Source organism: Vigna angularis, chromosome 3, assembly GCF_016808095.1.
Source record: "Vigna angularis cultivar LongXiaoDou No.4 chromosome 3, ASM1680809v1, whole genome shotgun sequence".
Classification (NCBI taxonomy): Eukaryota; Viridiplantae; Streptophyta; class Magnoliopsida; order Fabales; family Fabaceae; genus Vigna; species Vigna angularis.
This window is the reverse complement of record NC_068972.1, coordinates 6,659,293-6,680,407: the sequence shown is the minus strand read 5'-3', so window position 1 is coordinate 6,680,407 and position 21,115 is coordinate 6,659,293. Positions and strand designations below refer to the sequence as shown.

General features: G+C 35.9%; 3 protein-coding genes across 6 annotated transcripts; 2 read left to right on the top strand and 1 right to left on the bottom strand.

Annotated features, from left to right (window-relative positions):
• The first annotated feature begins 2,923 nt into the window (after positions 1-2,923).
• On the top strand, positions 2,924-6,552 carry LOC108324871 (protein DETOXIFICATION 35). The gene is made up of 7 exons (XM_017557807.2): positions 2,924-3,461; positions 4,155-4,780; positions 5,130-5,186; positions 5,349-5,587; positions 5,679-5,797; positions 6,009-6,095; positions 6,206-6,552. Exons 1-7 carry the CDS (start codon positions 3,186-3,188, stop codon positions 6,281-6,283), a joined length of 1,482 nt encoding a protein of 493 aa, XP_017413296.1. The 5' UTR covers positions 2,924-3,185; the 3' UTR covers positions 6,284-6,552.
• Positions 6,553-7,951: 1,399 nt separating this feature from the next.
• LOC108325982 (N6-adenosine-methyltransferase non-catalytic subunit MTB) lies at positions 7,952-16,023 on the top strand. 3 transcript variants are annotated; one of them, XR_008247863.1, is made up of 7 exons: positions 7,952-10,642; positions 11,052-11,135; positions 11,271-11,375; positions 11,496-11,604; positions 13,148-13,285; positions 13,436-13,569; positions 14,168-14,307. XR_008247863.1 is itself a non-coding variant. In XM_017559168.2 (6 exons), the coding sequence occupies exons 1-6, from the start codon at positions 8,279-8,281 to the stop codon at positions 15,685-15,687; spliced, it is 3,252 nt and encodes a 1,083-aa protein (XP_017414657.1). In that variant the 5' UTR covers positions 7,954-8,278; the 3' UTR covers positions 15,688-16,023. The 3 variants fall into 3 exon arrangements, 1 of the variants encoding a protein (XP_017414657.1); XR_008247862.1 differs by having other exon boundaries at positions 13,148-13,569; XM_017559168.2 differs by lacking the exons at positions 13,148-13,285; positions 13,436-13,569 and adding an exon at positions 15,250-16,023 and having other exon boundaries at positions 7,954-10,642; positions 14,168-14,319.
• Positions 16,024-16,601: 578 nt separating this feature from the next.
• On the bottom strand, positions 16,602-20,438 carry LOC108324095 (sec-independent protein translocase protein TATB, chloroplastic). Of its 2 annotated transcripts, none has more exons than XM_017556915.2 (6): positions 20,086-20,425; positions 19,894-20,012; positions 17,919-17,978; positions 17,695-17,827; positions 17,038-17,181; positions 16,602-16,932 (listed from the first exon to the last, which is right to left on the bottom strand). In XM_017556915.2, exons 1-6 carry the CDS (start codon positions 20,267-20,269, stop codon positions 16,856-16,858), a joined length of 717 nt encoding a protein of 238 aa, XP_017412404.1. In that variant the 5' UTR covers positions 20,270-20,425; the 3' UTR covers positions 16,602-16,855. The 2 variants fall into 2 exon arrangements, 1 of the variants encoding a protein (XP_017412404.1); XR_008247861.1 differs by lacking the exon at positions 16,602-16,932 and adding an exon at positions 17,274-17,600 and having other exon boundaries at positions 17,044-17,181; positions 20,086-20,438.
• Between the last annotated feature and the right edge of the window lie 677 nt (positions 20,439-21,115).

Below are 21,115 nucleotides of genomic sequence, written 5' to 3'. Positions count from 1 at the left end.
TTCTTCCTTCTGGTTCAGCTCGCGCAGGAGTAGGCTCCATTTCCTCTTCCTCTCTCTCTTGGTTCTGATTGGGGTTTTGTTCCGATTTGAGATTTGAAATTAGGATTTTATTTGTTTTATGATTTTGGGGGTTTCTTTTGTACGTTTTGATTCCCGTTTTGGGAGTTCATTTCTTGATTTCTTCCCTGTTGATTGGTGATGCGATTTTGGGGTTATGATTCGAATGAGTGTTTTGAGTTTTTTTGGATTTTAGTTCATTGATGTAGATTGAATTTTTGAAGACCCTAGTGGTTATCGCGGTTTGGAGATTTCTGTGATTGTGTTCGTTTTCGGAATTTGGATACATTGATAGGTATTTGTGGGTTAATCTTGTGACTAAATTGAGACTTCAGTTGGTGTTTCTTCCTCATATCTTTTTTTTTTCAAAAGTTGTTCAGTATTTGTTTTAAAATTATATTGTGTCTTTTTAATATGTAGCAAATATATTAAATTGTTCTCTTTAGCTTGTAATTTAATTTAAACCTTATTTAAAAATTCACAAAATATATATTTTAAATATTTATGGGTTGAAAACGAGTATCCAACGAATATTCGCAGGTTGAAAAAAATTCGCGGATCTTTTTATGTGTCAACCTCAGGTTAAAAAAAATTGTAGATCGACTTATGAGTTATATTTTAAATTAAAAAATTTGCTTAAAAAATGAAATGAAAAATATTATTTTAAAAAAAAGTTGTGTGTATGAAACTATTTATTCAATACAAATTTAAATTTGGTATAAACAAAGTTGGGTCAAATTTGTGTAAAGCTAAGTTAGGTTGACATCATTTTAAATTAATTGATACCCGTTTATGTTAAGTAAAATATATGTTAATTAAGTTGAGTTAAGTTTGATTCGAATTAAACAAAACACAAGTTAACTGTAATTGAATTCAAGTCAGATTAAGTTGAGATCATTTATGTTAAGATATTGTATTAGATTTATGTTAAGCAAGGTTGCCAAATCAGATTGGATTTATGTTGGTCAAGTCGAGTCTCGCATAAATTTGATTGAGTTATACATGTACTTAATATATTATGGTCAAATGAATTAAGTCTACGTCATGTTGAATTAAGTTAGATTAATATTGATTCAAGTTCTAATAAAAAATATTAATTTAGATATTGACACAAAACTAACAAAAGTAAAATCCATCCTAGACAATATCAGATTAAGTCTAACATAAGTCGAGTTAGGTCTTAATTTTTCAATTAATTTACAAATAATAAAAATTAATCAAGGATTAAATTATAATTATCTAAAATATTTAGACATCAAAATATGAGTTACAATTTTTAAAAGTTTATATAATTTTAAAAAATTATTTAAAAATTAGTTAAAGTTTTTTCAACTTATGTAAAATCAATGGAAGAAAACTTATTTTTAGAAATTGTTGATACGGACCAGTGGACCGTTTTGCGAAATGGTGCTTTATATATTCTTCCGCAGTGGTAACACATTTTTGTCAACCTCAGGTAATTACAACTTACATATAACGTAATTAAAATACGGCAATTATAAAATATTTAAAATAATAAAATCTTAAGCTTTTCAAGTTTGACGCGATAGCACTGACTTGCCCATCTGATGCGGTATTTCGTGAAGTTTGTTATGCCGAACTGTTTGCAACTCAATAACTTATGCTTCATACAATTACAGACTGAACTCAAGACTAGTGCAACCAAAAGAAACAAAGACAAATATCTATCTAGTTTTTACTATTTTTAATTTAAAAACATTACCAAAATTGAAAATATAGTAATACAGTAATATATTTTTGTACGGATTTGAGTTGGAAAATTAAAAGAAAAATAGACTTCTGAATGCGACATATTTATTTTTTCTTTTCATTTTACACACGAAAATTAAGAACGCGGTGAGATATGCATTCTGAACATGAATCAAGAGACCTTTTCAGCCTTCCATAACTGTTTCCCTTATACGGCCCAGCACACTACACGACAGCGTTACTTTACAATGAATACCGACCCACATTATTCCATCGTACTACGCAAGTAACGTGGCACATCAAACACCCTTCCTCTTGCCAAACCACACTATTATTTCCTTGGTTTTCACTTCACCACACCATCTACATGTACACGTGACCCATGCTTACATATTTAAATATTTCTATTATTCATGTCACGTTATAACACGCTTAGCCAAATATACACTTAAAATGAGATCAAGAGAAAGAAGACAAGAACAAAATTTGAGACCTACTACATTAATTTTTCATTATAGCTTTAATTGCACTTCTATAATGTGGTTTAACACTTTTATATAAAAAAAATTCGTTCAACTTTAAAGTCCAACGCTAGAATTTTGGAAGAGGTAAAGATTAAAATTCTATTTTTCTTTTTTCAAATTGACAGGAGAAACGATTAATTGGAGAAGGACGACAAACAAATAAGACAACGCAAATTTGCACATTTCGTTTTCAATTACGTCTCTTGACATTTTTCTCTTACGTGATTCATTTTTATTGAACAAATTTTACATAAGCTCTAACAAACACGGCATATCAAAGAGTATGTTAGAAAGAAGATGAGAAAACGGTGATAACTCATGCAAGTTTTCTTCATTTTGTTTTTAATATGGAGACTCTTTTTGTGCCAAACCAAATATCATCCCGAGCGATTTATTTTTATTTTTTATGTATTAGAAATCAGAGGAATTTAACAATCTATAGACAGAAGCAGCATGAAATTAAAAAGAATGGTTGGAAAATTAACTGAGATTCTCAACTTTCACCGAGAGTTGCTCCGAGGACAATGCGATATTTTACAAGAGAGTAAAATTCTGAGAGAATATCTAGAACAACTTCATATGTGGTTGTACAATAAATGCAGCAAATAAATTCTTGTTCGCAGGTCACTGTCGATTTAACGTAGTCCCCAGATTTAAGAAAAAATAGGTTCATAAACATTGGTAGGATTGTATAGTTAAGAGCGAGCAAAACCGAAGTTTCATTCGTGATAATAGACGCGTCGCATGCTTATCTAACAGTTCCTGGTTAGTTCTGCATGCAGGATTAAAGTTAGTTCGTCAGTCTGAGAGCGGGGCACGTATGCAACTGAGAACTTCTCGTTCTGTGCGGAGTTTGACCTTGAATCAGAGGTGTAGACGTGTTTGGTAATTACGATGGATGCTCCCCTGCTCGTAAACGGCGATGGGGCGGCGCTGGTGGATCAGGATGGCGACTACGTGGCGGCGAGGGGGTTCAAGAAGGTTAAGGAGGTGTTCTGGATCGAAAGCAAGAAGATGTGGCTCATTGCGCTGCCTATTGTTTTCAACATATGGTGCCAATACGGTACAAACTCTATCACCAGCATCTTCGTCGGACACCTCGGCGACATTGAGCTCTCTGCTATCTCTCTCATCAACTCCGTCATTGGCACTTTCGCCTTTGGTTTCATGGTTAGCCCCTTCTCTTCTCTTCAATACCCGAACTACGTAACTTTTCGATCTATGTACACCAACATTTTGTTTTGCAGTTAATGAGTATCGAGATTGTTGTCAAATTTCAAAAGATTTTTGTCATTCTCAGTTTTCTTTTGTTTTGTAGGTGTAGGGTTTAGGGTTTAAGATAAATGTGCTGGTGAAACTATGCAATCTCTTTTATGATTAATTTTAGGATAATAATTAGTTTCAGTTTCTTAATTCTCCTATTAGAATCGAGCTTTTGTATTATGTTTACGTTTAATTTGGAATCGTAGAGTGAAATTCCAGTTATAAAAAATTTAAGTCAAAGGTTTGTCCTGATTTCAATATTGCGGGTTTTATCTGGTTCTGAATGTAGAAGGGTGTTCTTTTGTTCTCACCTCGATAACTGAATCTTTCCTTCGTCTTACTTGTACCTTTACTTTGGATGATTAATTTTATTTTTCATCTTTGTATCCTATGCAATTACTTTGTGAATTTTGCATAAATATACTGGTGTTTTACTTTATTACAATTTTAAAATTTGTCGCGTAAGCATTTATTTATCGTGAGGGTAGTTGCGAGTCTTCATTTTAGAGGACCCGCAAAGAATATTGCAGAAATTGTACTTGTTAATGGAACGTTGGTTTTTAAGAACAAAATCTAACGACACTGTATAAAATCCTGTAGCTTGGGATGGGAAGTGCAACAGAGACGCTATGTGGACAAGCTTTCGGAGCTGGGCAGGTTAATATGCTTGGTGTTTATATGCAACGCTCATGGGTGATTTTATCTGTGACCAGCATTTTTCTGTTGCCACTATACATTTTTGCTGCTCCAATTTTGAAGCTTCTTGGTCAGCAGAAAGATATAGCTGATCTTGCTGGAAATTTCGCTATTAAAGTAATTCCGCAATTTCTTTCACTTGCCTTTAATTTTCCAACGCAAAAGTTCCTTCAAGCTCAGAGTAAGGTTAACGTGATTGCATGGATTGGGTTGGGAGCTTTGGTTGTGCATGTTGGGTTGCTCTGGCTCTTAATTCATACGTTAGAGTTAGGCTTAACTGGTGCAGCTTTGGCATTTGATTTCACGAGTTGGGGGATTACAACGGCTCAACTTGTTTATGTCATGGTCTGGTGTAAGGATGGATGGAAGGGATTGTCATGGTCGGCTTTTAAGGATATTTGGGCCTTTGTAAGGCTCTCTCTTGCATCAGCTATAATGCTTTGCCTTGAAGTTTGGTATATGATGAGTGTCATAGTTCTTGCTGGTCACCTTGACAATGCAGTGATTGCTGTTGATTCCCTCTCTATATGGTAAGATCATACTTTCATTGACATAACACGACCAAACTAACTAGTCAATTCTATCATGAAAATGCAGTCAATATAAGGCTAAATAATCGGTCATTTTCGTAAAACTATTTTTATACTGACACCAGATTGTGTACCGTGAGTGGGAGGAGAGTCAAACTTAAAATTAGGGAATATTGACTGAGTTAAATATCTCTTTAGTGATTTTGTTGGATGAATTGTATACACTATGAATTCATACAACCTATTCCTCCATCCGATTCACAGTCCCAAGTTTTACATTTGTTTATGATTATTCAAATAATGAATGTAAGATAACTTTTTTGCTGATTGTTTCAATGATGTTTTATAGCATGAATATCAATGGGTGGGAAGTCATGATCTTCATTGGAATAAATGCAGCTGTCAGGTATGCAACCAAAATTAATGTCTTGTGAGTTTGATTTTTGTCTGTTTACTCTGGGAAATATGTTGACAACTTCATTGTTAGCGGTTGCAACTTTGAAATGCTGGGTTTTCAAGTTAGCCATGTAATATGTGTGGTTAATGTTTGTGTTTTTCTTATTTTCAGTGTCAGAGTTTCCAATGAACTTGGACTCGGACGTCCAAGAACTGCCAAGTACTCTGTCTACGTGACAATCTTTCAGTCACTTTTCTTGGGAATCTTTTTCATGGCTGTTATTTTGGTGGCTAAAGACTATTATGCTGTTATTTTTACTGACAGTCTGGTTTTGCAAAAGGCCGTTTCGAAGCTAGGATTCCTCCTGGCTATTACAATGGTTCTAAACAGTGTTCAACCAGTGATTTCAGGTATGATTGACTACCATTTTCCTTGTTTACTTCATGAAGGGAAACAGATAGTTCCTTTACCCTATTTACAACTTTGAAATCATTCTTACAGGCGTTGCTGTTGGAGGTGGGTGGCAGGCCCTGGTGGCCTACGTCAACATAGGTTGTTACTACTTATTTGGGCTTCCACTGGGGTTCCTTCTTGGTTATAAAGCAAATTTGGGGGTTGAGGTGATATACCACTACTCTGATTGAATTTCCATCAAAATCTCCTTTGATAAAATTCATAAATTTAGTGCAAACTGTTGACTTTTCTGTATTTAGAGAAGAAAAATAGCAAAATTTCTTGTTGCTGTACTGTTGTCTGCTGTTGAGTGAAAAATGAATATGACTATACTGATACCAGCTTAAAATTTTGTTCTGATATTTTTTCCCTATTCAGGGACTTTGGGGTGGTATGATGTGTGGAATTCTTCTTCAGACCTTGCTACTCCTGTTGATACTTTACAAAACCAATTGGAAGAAAGAGGTAAGCAACACTTATAGTTCTGCAGAAAAGTGATACTGCTTTACTTTTCATATATGGATGAATTTTGAAATACTAAATCCTTTCATTCATTTAACTCTTCTCAATTGTAGGTGGAAGAAACAAATGCTCGCATGCAGATATGGGGTGGACAACAAACTGAGGTTGATAAAATTGCTGCTTCAGCATGATCTTACACAACTCTTTTGTTTTTTATCTGTTCTTAGTAAAGTTATGTTATTCTGTGCGTTCTTAGTGAAATTATGTCAATGGTCTCACATATCCATTGGTCCATTTTGCAATGTGTTGTTGCTCTCTCTCAATCAGGGGCAGAGCACAGTCTGGTTGTGGTGTGTGATGAGAATGGTGGAGACAAAAATACTGTTTTTCCAATTTAGTTTTCGGTTTTTAGTTATTGAACATTTCTGTGAAAATATAAAAGCATCAATATTTTATTTTACTCGTCTTTGCACACTATTTTATTCCATATTGTTGCGTATTCGATAGCAGGAGACGAGTCGATGCTAAATTAGATTAGTGTCATAAAAAATCTCGATAAATGTCATTTAAAATATGATCAGAACTTGCTTTTCACTGTAGTATGAAAGGAATTATCACAGTAAACAAAATATAACACCGACGATAAATACGACTAAAAAGAAATATGTAAAACAAATCATTTATGTAATTTTCATTTTAATTATTCAAAAAAAATATAATAAATATGTAAAAGATAGTGAAAATATTATCTCCAATATTGAATAGATTGGCACTCGTTAATTTCCATTAGTCTTACGATCAACGTGTAATCTTTCTTTTCTGTGTGAGATGTGATCGTGTGTTTCTATTTTTTAAATCCGGTAGTTATAATTTTGAAACCAAATGGGAAAGCATTTTGAAATCCAGTTAATCCAACATAAATCACTTCCACACCGCATTTCGAATTCCAGTGAATCCAACCAAAAGTGCTTTTCAACCAAAATTTATTTCCATCCACCAAAATTCTTTGTGCCAATTTTCAACCAAAATGAAGACTGCGGCACGAAACTATAATTTTAAGTAATATTAATTTATGTTTAAGTTACAATTATATTAATTAATTGTGCTAACAGTAATTTATAATAAATAAACATTTGAAATTGAATTTTAATTATGTTCATAAAAATATCACTTTCATGTAATAAAACATTTAAATCACCACCAAAAAAATTAAATTAAAATTTATGAAAAACTTTTTAATTTTATACAGGTAAATAAGTTAATTAAATTTACCCTCAAAATCAAACAATACCCTTCCCATCCCTTGTTATAATCGCCATTGATAACATGTCTTTGCTTATTATGTAACCAATACAAATGTTTTTAACAAACCAAAAAACAATTCTTAATCTAATCTTATTATTTAATCAAGTCTCTCAATCTTAAAAAATGCGAAAACATAATTCTTTCGAATTCAATAGATTCTCTTAATCTTAAAAAATGCATCAATGCGATGATTTCACATATTAAAATTTATCATTGTTACTATGTGTTATAAATTGCATTACATGTCAATATTTTTTATTAATTATTTTTTTTCTAATTGGTAGTAGTATTCACACATTGTTTTTTTTTAAAATGAAATTCTTTATTAGGAAAGAGATCGACCAAACATAATAAATGAATAAATAACAGGATAGGAAGAAGTATACTTAAGCTAAAAAAAATTCTGCATTTTTTAAAGTTGAATAAAACACAATTTATTATTATAATTATTATTTAGTTTATATTTCTCTTGCTTATATTGTTTTATTTATATTTAACTTTTAATCCAAAAGAAAATATTAGAATAGTTAGGCCCAGCCCAGACTAGGTTTGCAATTTTCGGGTTCCCCCAAACAGCTTCCGACGCCGTATCGTTGGTCAAGTAGTAAGAACCCCTTTCTACTTTTCTTCTTCTTCCTCTTTACTCTCTCGCCACCCACTGTCAACAACAAGAACACTATCCGTTCCCATTCGCCGGTAAGCCCCTCTTTTTCCCCGTCTAAATTTTGAAATCGAATCCCCCTTAATATTTAATTTATTTTCTCATACAAATTACATATATTAAGAAAATCCTCAGCAGAGTGAGTAGTTTGGGCGGATTCATGTTCGCCCGCGAGAAAGTTGTAGAGAATCACATTGAGTTTAGATTTTGGTAGTTGGGGATGGATTCGAGCGACAGTGGTCGTGGTTACTCCAAGCGCGAGAGGGATGACGAGGATTGGGAGTTCAGCGACAAGAGGAAGGATAGGTCTAGAAAGTTTGGTGGCAATGGGGACGAGGGCGAGGGTTCTGACGGAGGCGCCAGGAGAAAGCGCTCTAGCAGGACTGATAACGACGATTACGATTCGCGCTCCAAGCAAGGGGCCAAGAAGAGGCCGGAGGAGAGCACGTTGGAGAAGTTGAGTAGTTGGTATGAGGACGGGGAATTGGACGACAAGGCCGCGAGGAAGCGTGCCGGGGACGGCGATTTTCACGAGAGTATGGTGAGTAAGGAGGATGGTGGCGGTGGTGGCCGGGAGAAGGTTGGGCATGAGGCCCGGAGTTCGAGGAGGAAATGGGACGAGGTTGATGCTAATAGTGCGAGGAGGTCGCAGGATGAGAAAGGGGAATTCAGGAGTGGGAAACGCGATAGTTCTAGGGATAGGGAGAGGAGTGGATCTGCTAGGAGTGAGCATGGGGAGGGTAAAGCCTCTGGTGCTGATAGGGTTGTGAAGTCTAGCGGTAAGGAGGAGAGAAGGGGTGATTCCGAGAGGGGGAAGAGTAAGGGGAAGTCGGATTCGGTGGATGCTGGGCGTGAGGAGAGGGTTGAGAAGCCCAGGCATCATAGGGCCCCTGCTGGTTATGATGGGGCTGAAACCTGGGATAGGTCGTTGAATGTGGAGGAGGATGGGCATGTGCGGGTTAGGGATAAGAGTGCTAGGGAAAGTGGGAACTCAAACAGGTCGAGGACACCTGAGAAGAGTGGAAAACGCCACCAAGATTTGGAAAACTCGGATGTGGATTTTGAAAGAAGTGGTAGCTTTAAAAGAAAGGAGCATGAGGGCGATGGCTTTAAGGATGATAGATCCAAAGGGAAAGATGATACATGGAATGACAGGAGGAAGGATCGGGAAAGTTCAAAAGAAAGTTGGAAGAGGAGGCAACCGAGTAGCGCTGACAAAGAGAAAAACGAGGAGGGTGCTTTTGATGACAACAGAGATTGGGAGTTACCTAGACATGGTTATGAGAGGATGGACAATGAAAGGCCTCATGGACGGTTTGGTGGTAGAAAAGATGTGAGTAGGGGGGAAGCTGTTAAAACATCCACAAAGTTTGGGATTTCGAATGACAATTATGATGTGATAGAGATCCAGACCAAGTTTTATGACTATGGGAAATCAGAATCTATGTCCAACCATACTAAGAGAAATGAAGCTCATCAGCAGTTCAGTGCAAAATCTGGTGTTAATGATGAAGACTGGGCATATCATCAAGATGAAAGAGGAAGGAAGAATGATTTATCTGGTGATGATCTGAAGGAGAGATATACAGATGATGACTATGATTTTTATGGGGGAAGAGGAAGAGGTCAGAAAGGTGGTGTATCTGCCCGCACCACTGGCGGCCAAAGTTCTAGTAGTGGTGGCTCACAGCCTCAATATGGAAATCCGGAGTCTGGTTCCTTTAACAGAGCTGGTCCACAAGGAATGAAAGGTAACAGGGTTGGTAGAGGAGGAAGGATTAGGCCTACTGGGAGAGACAATCAGCAGGTTGGAATGCCATTGCCAATGATGGGATCACCCTATGGACCTCTTGCAATGCCTCCACCTGGACCAATGCAGCCTCTTTCACATGGTATATCACCTGCTCCCGGTCCACCAATGTCCCCTGGAGTCTTCCTTTCACCATTTACTCCTGCTGTTTGGCCTGGAGCTCGAGGTGTTGATATGAATATTATAGGTGTACCACCTGTGTCTCCTGTTCCCCCAGGTCCTTCAGGTCCAAGATTCAATGCTGCTAATTTGGGGAACCCACCAAATCCGGCAATGTATTATAACCAATCAGGTCCTGGAAGGGGAATACCCCCAAACATCAATACTTCTGGTTTTAATCCCCCAGGATCAATGGGTCGAGGAGCCCCACCTGATAAAACTCCAGGGGGATGGGCTCCTCCTAAAAGTAGTGGAGCTCTTGGTAAAGCTCCTTCCAGAGGTGAACAGAATGATTATTCTCAAAACTTTGTTGACACTGGTATGCGGCCACAGAATTTCATTAGGGAGCTTGAGCTCACAAATGTTGTGGAGGACTATCCTAAGCTTAGAGAGCTTATACAGAAAAAGGATGAGATTGTTGCAAAATCTGCATCTGCTCCTATGTATTATAAGAGTGATTTGAAAGAGTTTGAACTATCTCATGAGTTCTTTGGTACAAAGTTTGATGTCATTCTTGTGGATCCCCCATGGGAGGAGTATGTGCACCGTGCCCCTGGTGTCGCTGATCATATGGAGTATTGGACATTTGAAGAAATAATGAATCTCAAGATCGAGGTAAGCTATTATTCTGTTTGTGTAATTCATTACTTTGTTAGACTTGTTTCAGTCTAAGCATTTCCATCATACCTAGGTTTCAAATGCAAGTGAAAACCTTTATGATCTTGTAAACTAGTTGGGCTAATTACTAATTATATTTAGTACTCTAGCTGTAATAAAGAATAATGTTAAAAGGGTAAAGTAGCAAGAGCGTGTGCAGTATTGAAGCTTTTTTGCTGACCAAATAAATTTCATTTTTGTGCTTCCCATCATATATCCCATCAGAGTTATTTATCAGTTACTTGAATATATTAGTTTCTGTTATATATTAATATATGGCACTCCCTTCTTTTTGGTGTCCTTGAATAAGGATATAGTTTGCTATTTTTTGAATTAGACATCTCATTTATTCTTGTTCCTTTGTAAGGCTATAGCAGATACGCCTTCTTTCATTTTCCTTTGGGTGGGTGACGGTGTAGGTCTTGAACAAGGTCGTCAATGTCTAAAGAAGGTAAACTATCTGAATATATAAGTTCTTCATGGGATATAGCATCAATTGATGCTTTTGGTTCTTTTCGTATTATATCTTCTATTTCTTAATTACTTGTCTGTTTTTCTCTTTATTGGTTTGGCTGGGTTCCTATAGTGGGGATTTCGTAGGTGTGAAGATATATGTTGGGTAAAGACAAACAAAAGTAATGCAACTCCAGGATTACGGCATGACGCACATACTTTATTTCAACATTCAAAGGTCTGTTAAAATTAGTCTCAAGTAAATGTGGAGGTTCAGATCACCATTTGAGCTTATTATATATAGTTATGTTTACACTAAGTTAATATACCTAAACTGTTTTGTTTTGTTATGATAAAGGAACACTGCTTGATGGGCATAAAAGGAACTGTTCGTAGAAGCACTGATGGCCATATAATTCATGCCAATATTGACACGGATGTCATTATAGCTGAAGAACCTCCGTATGGTTAGTATTGTGATTTATCAATCGTGCCTACAAAATAAAGATGTCTTCATACTGGAATTTGCTCTCTCTCTCTCTCTCTAGTCTCTACCTTGGTTATATTTTGTGTTAGTAATATATCTTTTCCACTCCTGCTATGAATCCATCTCTACTGAACTGCAAAAATGGGATTAATTTCAATAAATTTTCCATTTTCTTATTATTTATGATCCAGTTCTATCAAAGATCCAATCTGGAAAAAATAATGTCTCAGACTGACCCATCCAATAATTTGTCTATAGTGGCCATGTTTTGGGTTCTATAATCAATACAGAATCTCCAGCCTCCATCTTTTATTTATTTATTTTCTGTTCAGCATTACTGGACTAGGGATTGATGCTTGGTCTAACCTGTAGGGTCAGACATTAGTAATTCGAGCTCTCTCTTCCAATATAATGGTACAACCATTTGTTCTCTTAAGTGGCAGTCTGTGCGGTTCTCAGAAATTCACTTAAACAATAGTTGGGTGACCTCTTATAGTTTAGACCGGCACAGTATGCTCTTTCCTGTATTCTTGTCGCCTGATTGTCTCCATCCTGTAGAATGTTATGCTTATGCATAGTTTTTACAGATGCCACTAATCAGCACATGGAAGGATCTCCCTAAAGATTGACATTTAGACCTGCCAGCTGAGTCTTCATGGTTGGCACTCTAAATTTCACCCTTGTCTCCCCGAACCCATCCAACCAATTTAGGGCAAGGACCGTGCTATTCCTCCTAATCTGAATAGAAAGAATCATGCACAATCAGCATGCCATGTCTTTACATAATAATTACAACAACAATAATAGTTGTAATAATCTCTGTACTGTTAATTTTCAAGAGTATTGGTGCAAATCACAATCCATACGCATATCCAGCACTTGATCCCAATAATTTTGAGGTCTTCTTGTATGTCATTACCATCATAATGTGATGGAATAAATGTAGGGATTTATCGTCAACCTCTTTCCTTCAACATTGAGCTTCGTCCGATTCCTCAGTTTCCATCACCATCATTGTAAATTGTTCCTCATGTTTTGTGCTACTAAACTTGTCGCATCTAAAGCAGGACCTTCTCTTCATGTTCTCTTATAACTCATCATGGGATAATCTTCTGAATCCCCCATCTTCTCTGGCACTCCCCACATTGTCCATGCCATTTTTTCTACTGTAGGCAGGTTTGAGTGTGGTCCATATCGAAATACTGCCGTTGCTCATGTTGAAGTAGATATTAGGTCTTGTCTCAACATGGGTAGCAGTTGTCCGAGTTGATGATGAAGCCTGGTTGACAAATCTGTTCTGTTGCTCAAAATTGGTCACCTTTTCCAATGACCCAGTTCTTTTCTTAAAAGTTGGCCAAAGTCCATAAAGGTTGAGTACATCCTAGGGGTGGCTTTTAAGTTCAGTCCATATCTCCCTTTTCAGCACATTTATCTATGTTTCCTGTAACACTCATGTCACCAACTCAAATTTCTTACATTAACTCACTATCCTCCTCTGTGCATACGGAGGAGAATATTTTCAGGTTGGAAACATTGAATAATAGCAGATTGGAATTGATTTCAGTGGCACGAGACCCCCATTATTGAAACATGTTTAACGCACGCCCCTCTGTTGGCAACGTTGCAGCTTACACCTGTTCTCTTCCTGCCATGGAATTCTGGTAGAAATACCTTTCCACCCTTTTAATCCAGCTAAATGCATCTTCACCCAGTAATATGAGATTAATAATACGAGATTGGGTCTCCTTCCTGACTTTTCTGTTACCACTCTGTCATTGCTTCATCTTCTGTGTCATCCGTATGGTTCGTAGGGTTCTTCATGGCAATTCCTGGATCAAATGCCGAAACTCCTGGCATCTTCTCACTTTTTTCCCATCTCATCTTCTCTGCCTCATTGTATGAACCAGATTTCTCGCCGGACCAAATCATGAACACCTGAACTGGGGTAATTTTACTGCGTTACTCTTCAATTAATTCCGGTTAGCAGAATTGCAGAAATGAAAGGTAACATTGTGTTCAAAAGACACTGAACTCTCGCTGGTCCAGTTTCACTCTTTTCTTGTCTATTTTTCACTCCCTTACTCCTTTGTATAGTTCAACTTCCTCCCTTAATTCCCTTTAATTGCCGTATAAAATCATTCAATTATTTCCATACACAAATATTCAGTTACCCTTGAATTCTTCATTGCTGCACATGCAGTATGGCACACTAATCATTCAATTCGCCCTTTGCTGTTTCCTAACAGACCTTATTAATACAATTTAGTAGATATCACCTAAAGCAACTGTGCTTTTTGCTTCTTTCCTAGGAACTTGATCATTAATACTGTTTTTTATGCTTCTGAGAGACTAGGGCCACCTTGTTAATAACATACCATTGGCAATAAATTTAGAAGTTATACTTGAACTGGAAAATCGAAAGTCGTGTAAAAGCTGTTTAAGATGAAATGGTTGGTTTCTTTAAACCGCTTGCTTTCATAATTGTTGTGCTTTTGTTATAAAAGATAAAATGGAGTCTTAAATTTTTTTCTTATATTTAACAGGTTCAACACAAAAACCTGAAGATATGTACAGGATTATTGAGCACTTTGCCCTTGGAAGGAGGAGACTAGAACTATTCGGTGAAGACCACAATATCCGGGCTGGCTGGCTGACTGTTGGTAAAGAGTTGTCGTCTTCAAATTTTAATAAAGAGGTAAGCAATTTAAAATGCTACTATTTGTACATGATGACATTTTAGTTGATCCTTCCTGTCTACGTTTTTTAATTTATGTTAATACAGTTCGCGTAATCTTTTTTCTTTAAAAGTTGAGTAAATCAGGGAGCATCTTTGTTCCAGGTAGGATATTGTGACCTAATGTGCTCTGAGAACAGCTTTCACATTATTGTCTAAGTCTAGAAAATATGTGCAAGCAGTTAGTCCTCCATTTTTAATTGTGTTATTTTGTGTGGCGGCTCTAACCCCATTGAATTTATTGGTTCAATGCTTGAGAGGTGCATATGAGAAAGTGGTTCTAACCCCATTGAATTCATTGGTTCAATGCTCGAGAGGTGCATATCAGAAAGTTCATACCATATAATTCTACTCATTCTGCTGTAGCAGAGAATTAGGTTTTTCATGCACATTATCAGTTGGGGGAAAATTAAGTTAGCAGAGAATTAGGTTTTTCATGTACATTATTAGTTGAGGGAAAATTAAGTTTCTAAGTAAAAAGTTAAATTCTTGGAAAGTTTTCTTCCACTTTATCATACCGTACCTCCATCGCAATAGTCGTACTATTGTAACACATTGGGAATGTTCGGCGGCTAAATTAAATAAATTAACCAGACTCTAGTAGCCAAAATTTTAACCGAGTTACTTTTGTGGATAGATGACAACCATTAAGATTAAGCTCATACTTTCAACATTCTTCTAGGCTACTTTCTGGCCAAACGTTCTCGTAATGATGCGTTTTTATCTCGACTGTATCTGTTTCTATCAGCCTTTATGATTTTATTTATCTTGGTTGGATGTACAATCTTTTGGCTCCAACAGAGCTTGTACTCAATATTATCTCCGTTATTTGATGCTGATTGCTTGTGTTCTCCTGACTGAATAACATTGATTGGCTATGGGTAAATTTAGGCATACGTTAAAAGCTTTTCTGACAAAGATGGGAAAGTTTGGCAAGGAGGTGGGGGAAGAAATCCACCTCCGGAGGCACCTCATCTGGTGGTGACTACTCCTGATATAGAGGCTCTGAGGCCAAAGTCACCAATGAAGAACCAACAACAAATGCAGCAGCAGAATTCAGTATCCATTTCTTTGACGACAGGTGGGTCAAACAGAAGGCCTGCTGGGAATTCACCGCAGAACCCACCTGCACTTGGTGTCAACCAAGATGCATCAAACTCAAACCCTTCTACTCCAGCTCCTTGGGGTTCACCTTTGGAGGGCTTCAAGGGACGTGAAGGCTCTGTATTGCCCGCAGATGATAAAGTAATGGATATGTACGGGTTTCATGGACCACCATCTGCAGGCTATCTAGACTTTGAATCTTACAGACAAATGAATATGTTGTAGCATAACTTTAAGGATAAAGTTGCTTGATGATAATTTTGTAATTCCCCCCCCCCCCCCCCCCCCCCCAATATTAATGGGAAGAAAAAAAAAATTATCATTCTATCTATTCAATCTTTCATTGGCGATTCAATTGCGTTTAACCCGGGGGAATAAAAGAATGCGTCGGATTACTGTAAAATTAGCTCCCATGTATTATTTTATGAAATGCTTAGAATATAATTTCAATTTATTTGCTTCCCGTGACAATGATGGAGCATGACGGTGAGGTTCGCGATGTACGAGTCTCAAACCAAATGGAGGATGTTTTGTCCAATTTAATTGATTTGGTTTGGGGTTGTTGAATCTCTTTTTATTTCTTAATTGTAGTTTTAGTTCAAAGCTTTTGAGTAATAAATGGTGGATTGAAACATTGTTTGAGTATGAATGACTCCACTTCAAAACAAGAACAACCGTCATGGGAGTCGGATTTTAGCCTTTAACGAATTTATCACCAAAGCAAAGTTCAAAGAAAATACTGCTAGCAGTTAAATTACGTGTCTAACGGAAAATTACTTGAGAAATCATAGTTAATGTTCATATGCATTATTCTATAAATTTTCAAACATTTATTACATGATAGTAAAGAGGTTCAAATTATAAAGGAAAGATGTTGAGGGTGGTAAAGGTAGTATTTCTAGCGGTGTACAAAAGGCTAACGTATACACACGGGTATTAAAAAAATTAAAATAGTTTTCATATTTCATTTTGATAAAAAAGTGAAACATAAGTCCATAACATGGACTTAAATGCAAATTAGTCAATAGAAGATATAAGTTCAATAATATAAATTAACCCTTTAAAATACAAAAAGAACAAAATTTAAAATTTTCAATTGATATTTGCTTTTGCAACAACTTCACTTCGATCATATTTCATTTTGAAGAACATGAAGGAAATATTTGTCATACTTTTAAGAGAAAGATGGCGCATAACCAGCAATGGTTAGTGATTAACTACAATACAAATACACTGAAACACAGTACTTGTGAATGGTTTTCTCCGTTACATAATTCTAATATGACTTCCTGGAAACAAAATTGCGTGACCCTTCCCATCACTTATACGAATAGTAGTGCCTTATTCAGGACACAAGTGATAATTGAATTAATTACCTTTACACCCTATATCCCTATGAATCCAGAGGCAACGTCTCACTTTCTGGCTTCTGCGGTGGAGGTGGAGGCACAGTAGTGGCTGTTTCCTTAGCTGTTGATATCAAGAATAAGTCAATCATATCAAAATCAGGCAAAGAAAAAAGAGAGTGGAAAGAGAGAAAAAGTATAAAAAAAAAATGCTACATAAAAGACTGACCAGGTGGCTTGATTTGAGGCTCATCCTCGCGTTCCTTGGGAGGTGTTTGCTCCTGCTGTTGTGCAGCAGATGCCTTCAGCTGTTCCTCTGTAATCTTAAGATATTCCTCAGAGCTGTATGCATTCTTAGGGTCTGGCGTTCCGTCTGCATTATCAGAGATATAAATGGAAAATCATGAGAAACCAATGTCATCACAATAGGCACAAATAGTCACCAAACCCACTTAGCTTTCTGACCTGGCAGCTGATAATTACAAAAAGAAAAAGAAAAGCAAGTAAAAGTAATTTGGAGAAATGACTACTATGTATATTAAGACAATGCTTTATGAAATAAGAAAAAATGTCCCCTTACATAAAGCATTGTCTTAATATACATAGTAGTCATTTCTCCAAATTACTTTTACTTGCTTTTCTTTTTCTTTTTGGCATTTGTATCAGTTCTATTTTCTGGTTCTTATCAACTCAATAACTGATATGGTTGATAAAGATCATTGTAGTTGTAATGTGAACTTAATTGTTTGCAAGCGTAAGATGGTACTTCTATGAGGAGACCAATCATACACACTGTATAAGGATAAAAACATTTGTCCAGATTATACTTCTAAATTCAATAGCAAATAAATTTAAAAAAACAAAAAAATGATACTAGATTACTCACTAGGGTCAACTGTGGATGATGATGTTGATCTGGTATTGCTTGCATTAGAGTTGTATCTGTTCTGCGTTGGACTTATATTGTCATCAAGACCAATCTCCCGTTCAAGCGTAGTCTTAAATTCCCTTGAAACGTCCTAAAAGGGGGAAAATGACAAGCAATAACAAAAAACTAACTATCTAGTGGAATTGCATAAAATTTTACTATTAAATATTTTTAGCACCAACCTGAAGCTCTCTAATGGTGGGTTGAAACGCACGCAATGTTTTTCCCAGATTTCGAGCAACCTGCATTTGTTATTCATTTGAAGCTCAGGGAGTTAAGAAAAAGAAAAGATAGCCATCCTTACCCATAAGGCATCTCCAGTAAAAGATGGAACTCCAACTATCTGATTTAAATCTCATTCAATAATAGCCATTAGAGAATGTAGACAAAATTTGCAACCTAAGTGGCAGGGAGCAACCTATTATCCTTTCACGGTTTCATTGTAAATTCCACAGTTCTTTTAAACAAGAGAAAACCTTACCCTATCACAGATAATGTTAAAACACAATTTTGTTGACATTTACATTAAAGACTTAAGGAACTAATTCAAACCTTGGGGAAAAAAATAATCTGAAATAGTATTGTCATACATCTCTCAACTACTTATTCCACTTATGTAAACCCCTTTGAGCTGATGTGTAACTCTTGACATTTTTGTTCAAGAAACAAGGGCACCACTGATGGTTGACAGAGAGCATGATTATTATAAACTCGGTGCTCCTTATAAGCAAATAGGTCTGGTGCAATGGCCAATGTTAACCTCCAATTACAAAACATGAAACAACATGGCTCTTCAACTCTCCTGTATGCTATATTACACACATTCACTTTGCTGAACTACATTTTAGAAAAAAATAAAGCCTTTTGGTTATCTGCATTGTAGAACATGTGCTATAGCTACTTTCAACAAAGATTGAGCTTAGCCCTAAACCTCCTATCAGTTCAACCGAATCAAGTTAATATTGAAAAAACCAGAGCAGGCTTTTAAACATGCATCCCCTTTCCCTGTTTCTTAGCGGAAAGAAAAGTAAAGTCTGAAGTAGTTTGAATCAAATAAAAAATGAAAAACATTAACTTTCAAGCAGATTGGATAAATGTTACAGACTTACACGTGATTATTTCCATCAGCATCTAGCCATTATCAGGCTTCTTGGAGGTTTTTCTATTGTTTTTAAGACAAAACATTGTCCAAATTAAAAGGAGCGTTAATTCTTGATCACTTAAACCACAGAAATAGTAAACATCAAGTAATGTGTCTGAATAGATGTTATCAATATACTATTTCTCTAGTAATAAATGCAACTTTGAAATAATAATAAGCAATGAGAAAGATGATGGATTTCTCTGCCTGAGTTGATTGGACGTATTGACATTTGATAAGCCAAAGAAAAGCTTCTTTCAAAATTGACCGATTGTTAATTTTGGTCAGTTTGGAGTTTGAACGATTTAGGATTGGTAAACTTTCCGATGTCTATTTCATGTAAAGCGATGAGCCCGATGTGTATCCTTTTCCTTTCCTTCACAAAGTAGATAGGATATTTTTCGTGGGTTTTATGATAATAAAACCACTCTGGGATCTACACACTAAACTGTTAGGAACACTGGTTACTTCTCGAGACACCAAAGGCTTCATTACATAGAGACAAAAGCTTCATCGTTTGCTTCCCCCATTTTCATCACTGAAATCGAATTTCACTATTTCAGGTTTCAGCACATGGTATTGACAGCTTGTACTTTATCCATCCTCCAACACATTACTAAAATTCATCCTCAACCTCCTCTCAGCTGCTCAAACATTTAGAAAGACTAATTTCATAAAAATGGGAAATAATGAGAAATTTTATTGTATACTCAGAAATTTAAGGGTTTTGGTACTATTATTTGAAAACTTTCCCCCTTGGTTTAATCAAACTCATTCAACTAATGGTCCAGGGCCAAAACCCTTAGATTTCTAATGGTACCATGGCATCTCTCAGACTAAATTCAAAACAGCAAAGCCATTTAAAATTCTCAAATCAATCATAATAGGCATAGTTTTCGCAAGTTGTCATACAGCAAAGGACCCCAAGCAACAATTACATAGGCAAAATCATTCAAAGATCTTCCAACACAAAAACGACACAGAGGAAGAGTTGCATACCCTTCAATCAAACTCACCTCAGCGAGACCTTTAGGACCAAAAACCAACAAAGCAACGACCCCAATCACCAAAGCTTCAGGAGCTCCAACCCCAAAGAGAGAAGCGTAAACCACCATACCCTTACACCCCTTTCTAGCTGCAAATGACTATAATGAGCGCAGCAACATGAAAAAACAAAATCCTCACACGTGATATAATTGTTTTGTTACCTATGTGAAGAAGAGGTTTTGGTTTAGCAGAGATGCCCAAATGCTTTAAACCACTCCACGGCGAGAAAAGGCCTCGACCCAGTGGAGTGAACATTGAAGAGAGATGGAAAGCTCGGAACTTTGTATGCGACACAGCACTCGGACACAACATTGATGAAGAAGCCATTGCCACGGATTGTGTCATTTCTGGGACACTGTTTTTGTTTTAAGAAATTGATGAATGTCGAACGATGGATGCCTCTCTGCCCAGCCCTCACAAACAATCCTATCTGTAATTCATGGTCAACTCAAAAGTATTGCTTATCGTAAGATTTTCTTTCCAATTTTCCCAAAATCTTCCTAACGAAATTTGATCGTATTTTTACTGCAAGAATTTAACAAGATCGTTTTCTTTATTTTTATGTATAAACTAATTTTTATAATTTGAGTTATAAATTATTTTAGTTTATATTTTCTCTGTCTAGTTTTTTCTCTAAAAATATAGTTAGAAAAAAAATTCTTCAAATAGTCTCTCAATCAGAATTTATATTAATTGCTTGTTAATTTTTGTTTGAAAAATTATATATGGGCCTATTAAAATACGGATATTTTCCTTTTTATTTCCCCCAATCTCGTATCGAGAATGAAAATTGTCTTACTTTTTGCTTCACCCACAAAAACGATTTCTCGACAACGTCATGTTCATTTAAGGAAGATGAATGAATAGACGTGGTCATGTTCATTTAAGGAAGATGAATAAGTAGATGTGAGATTAAAGTTTGCGTTGTTATTTTTTAAAATTTTAAAAATGATTGAAAATGAATTTGAAATTTAAATTTGTAAATATTTGATTGATATAATAAATTAAATATAGAAAATGAAAAACTATTAAATAGTCTTTAATAATAATAGTAATATAAAATAATATTTATGAGTAATATGAAACAATGTTTATTATTATTATTATTAATTTATATATATTTATATATATATATATATATATATATATATATATATATATATATATATATATATATATACTAAATTAACA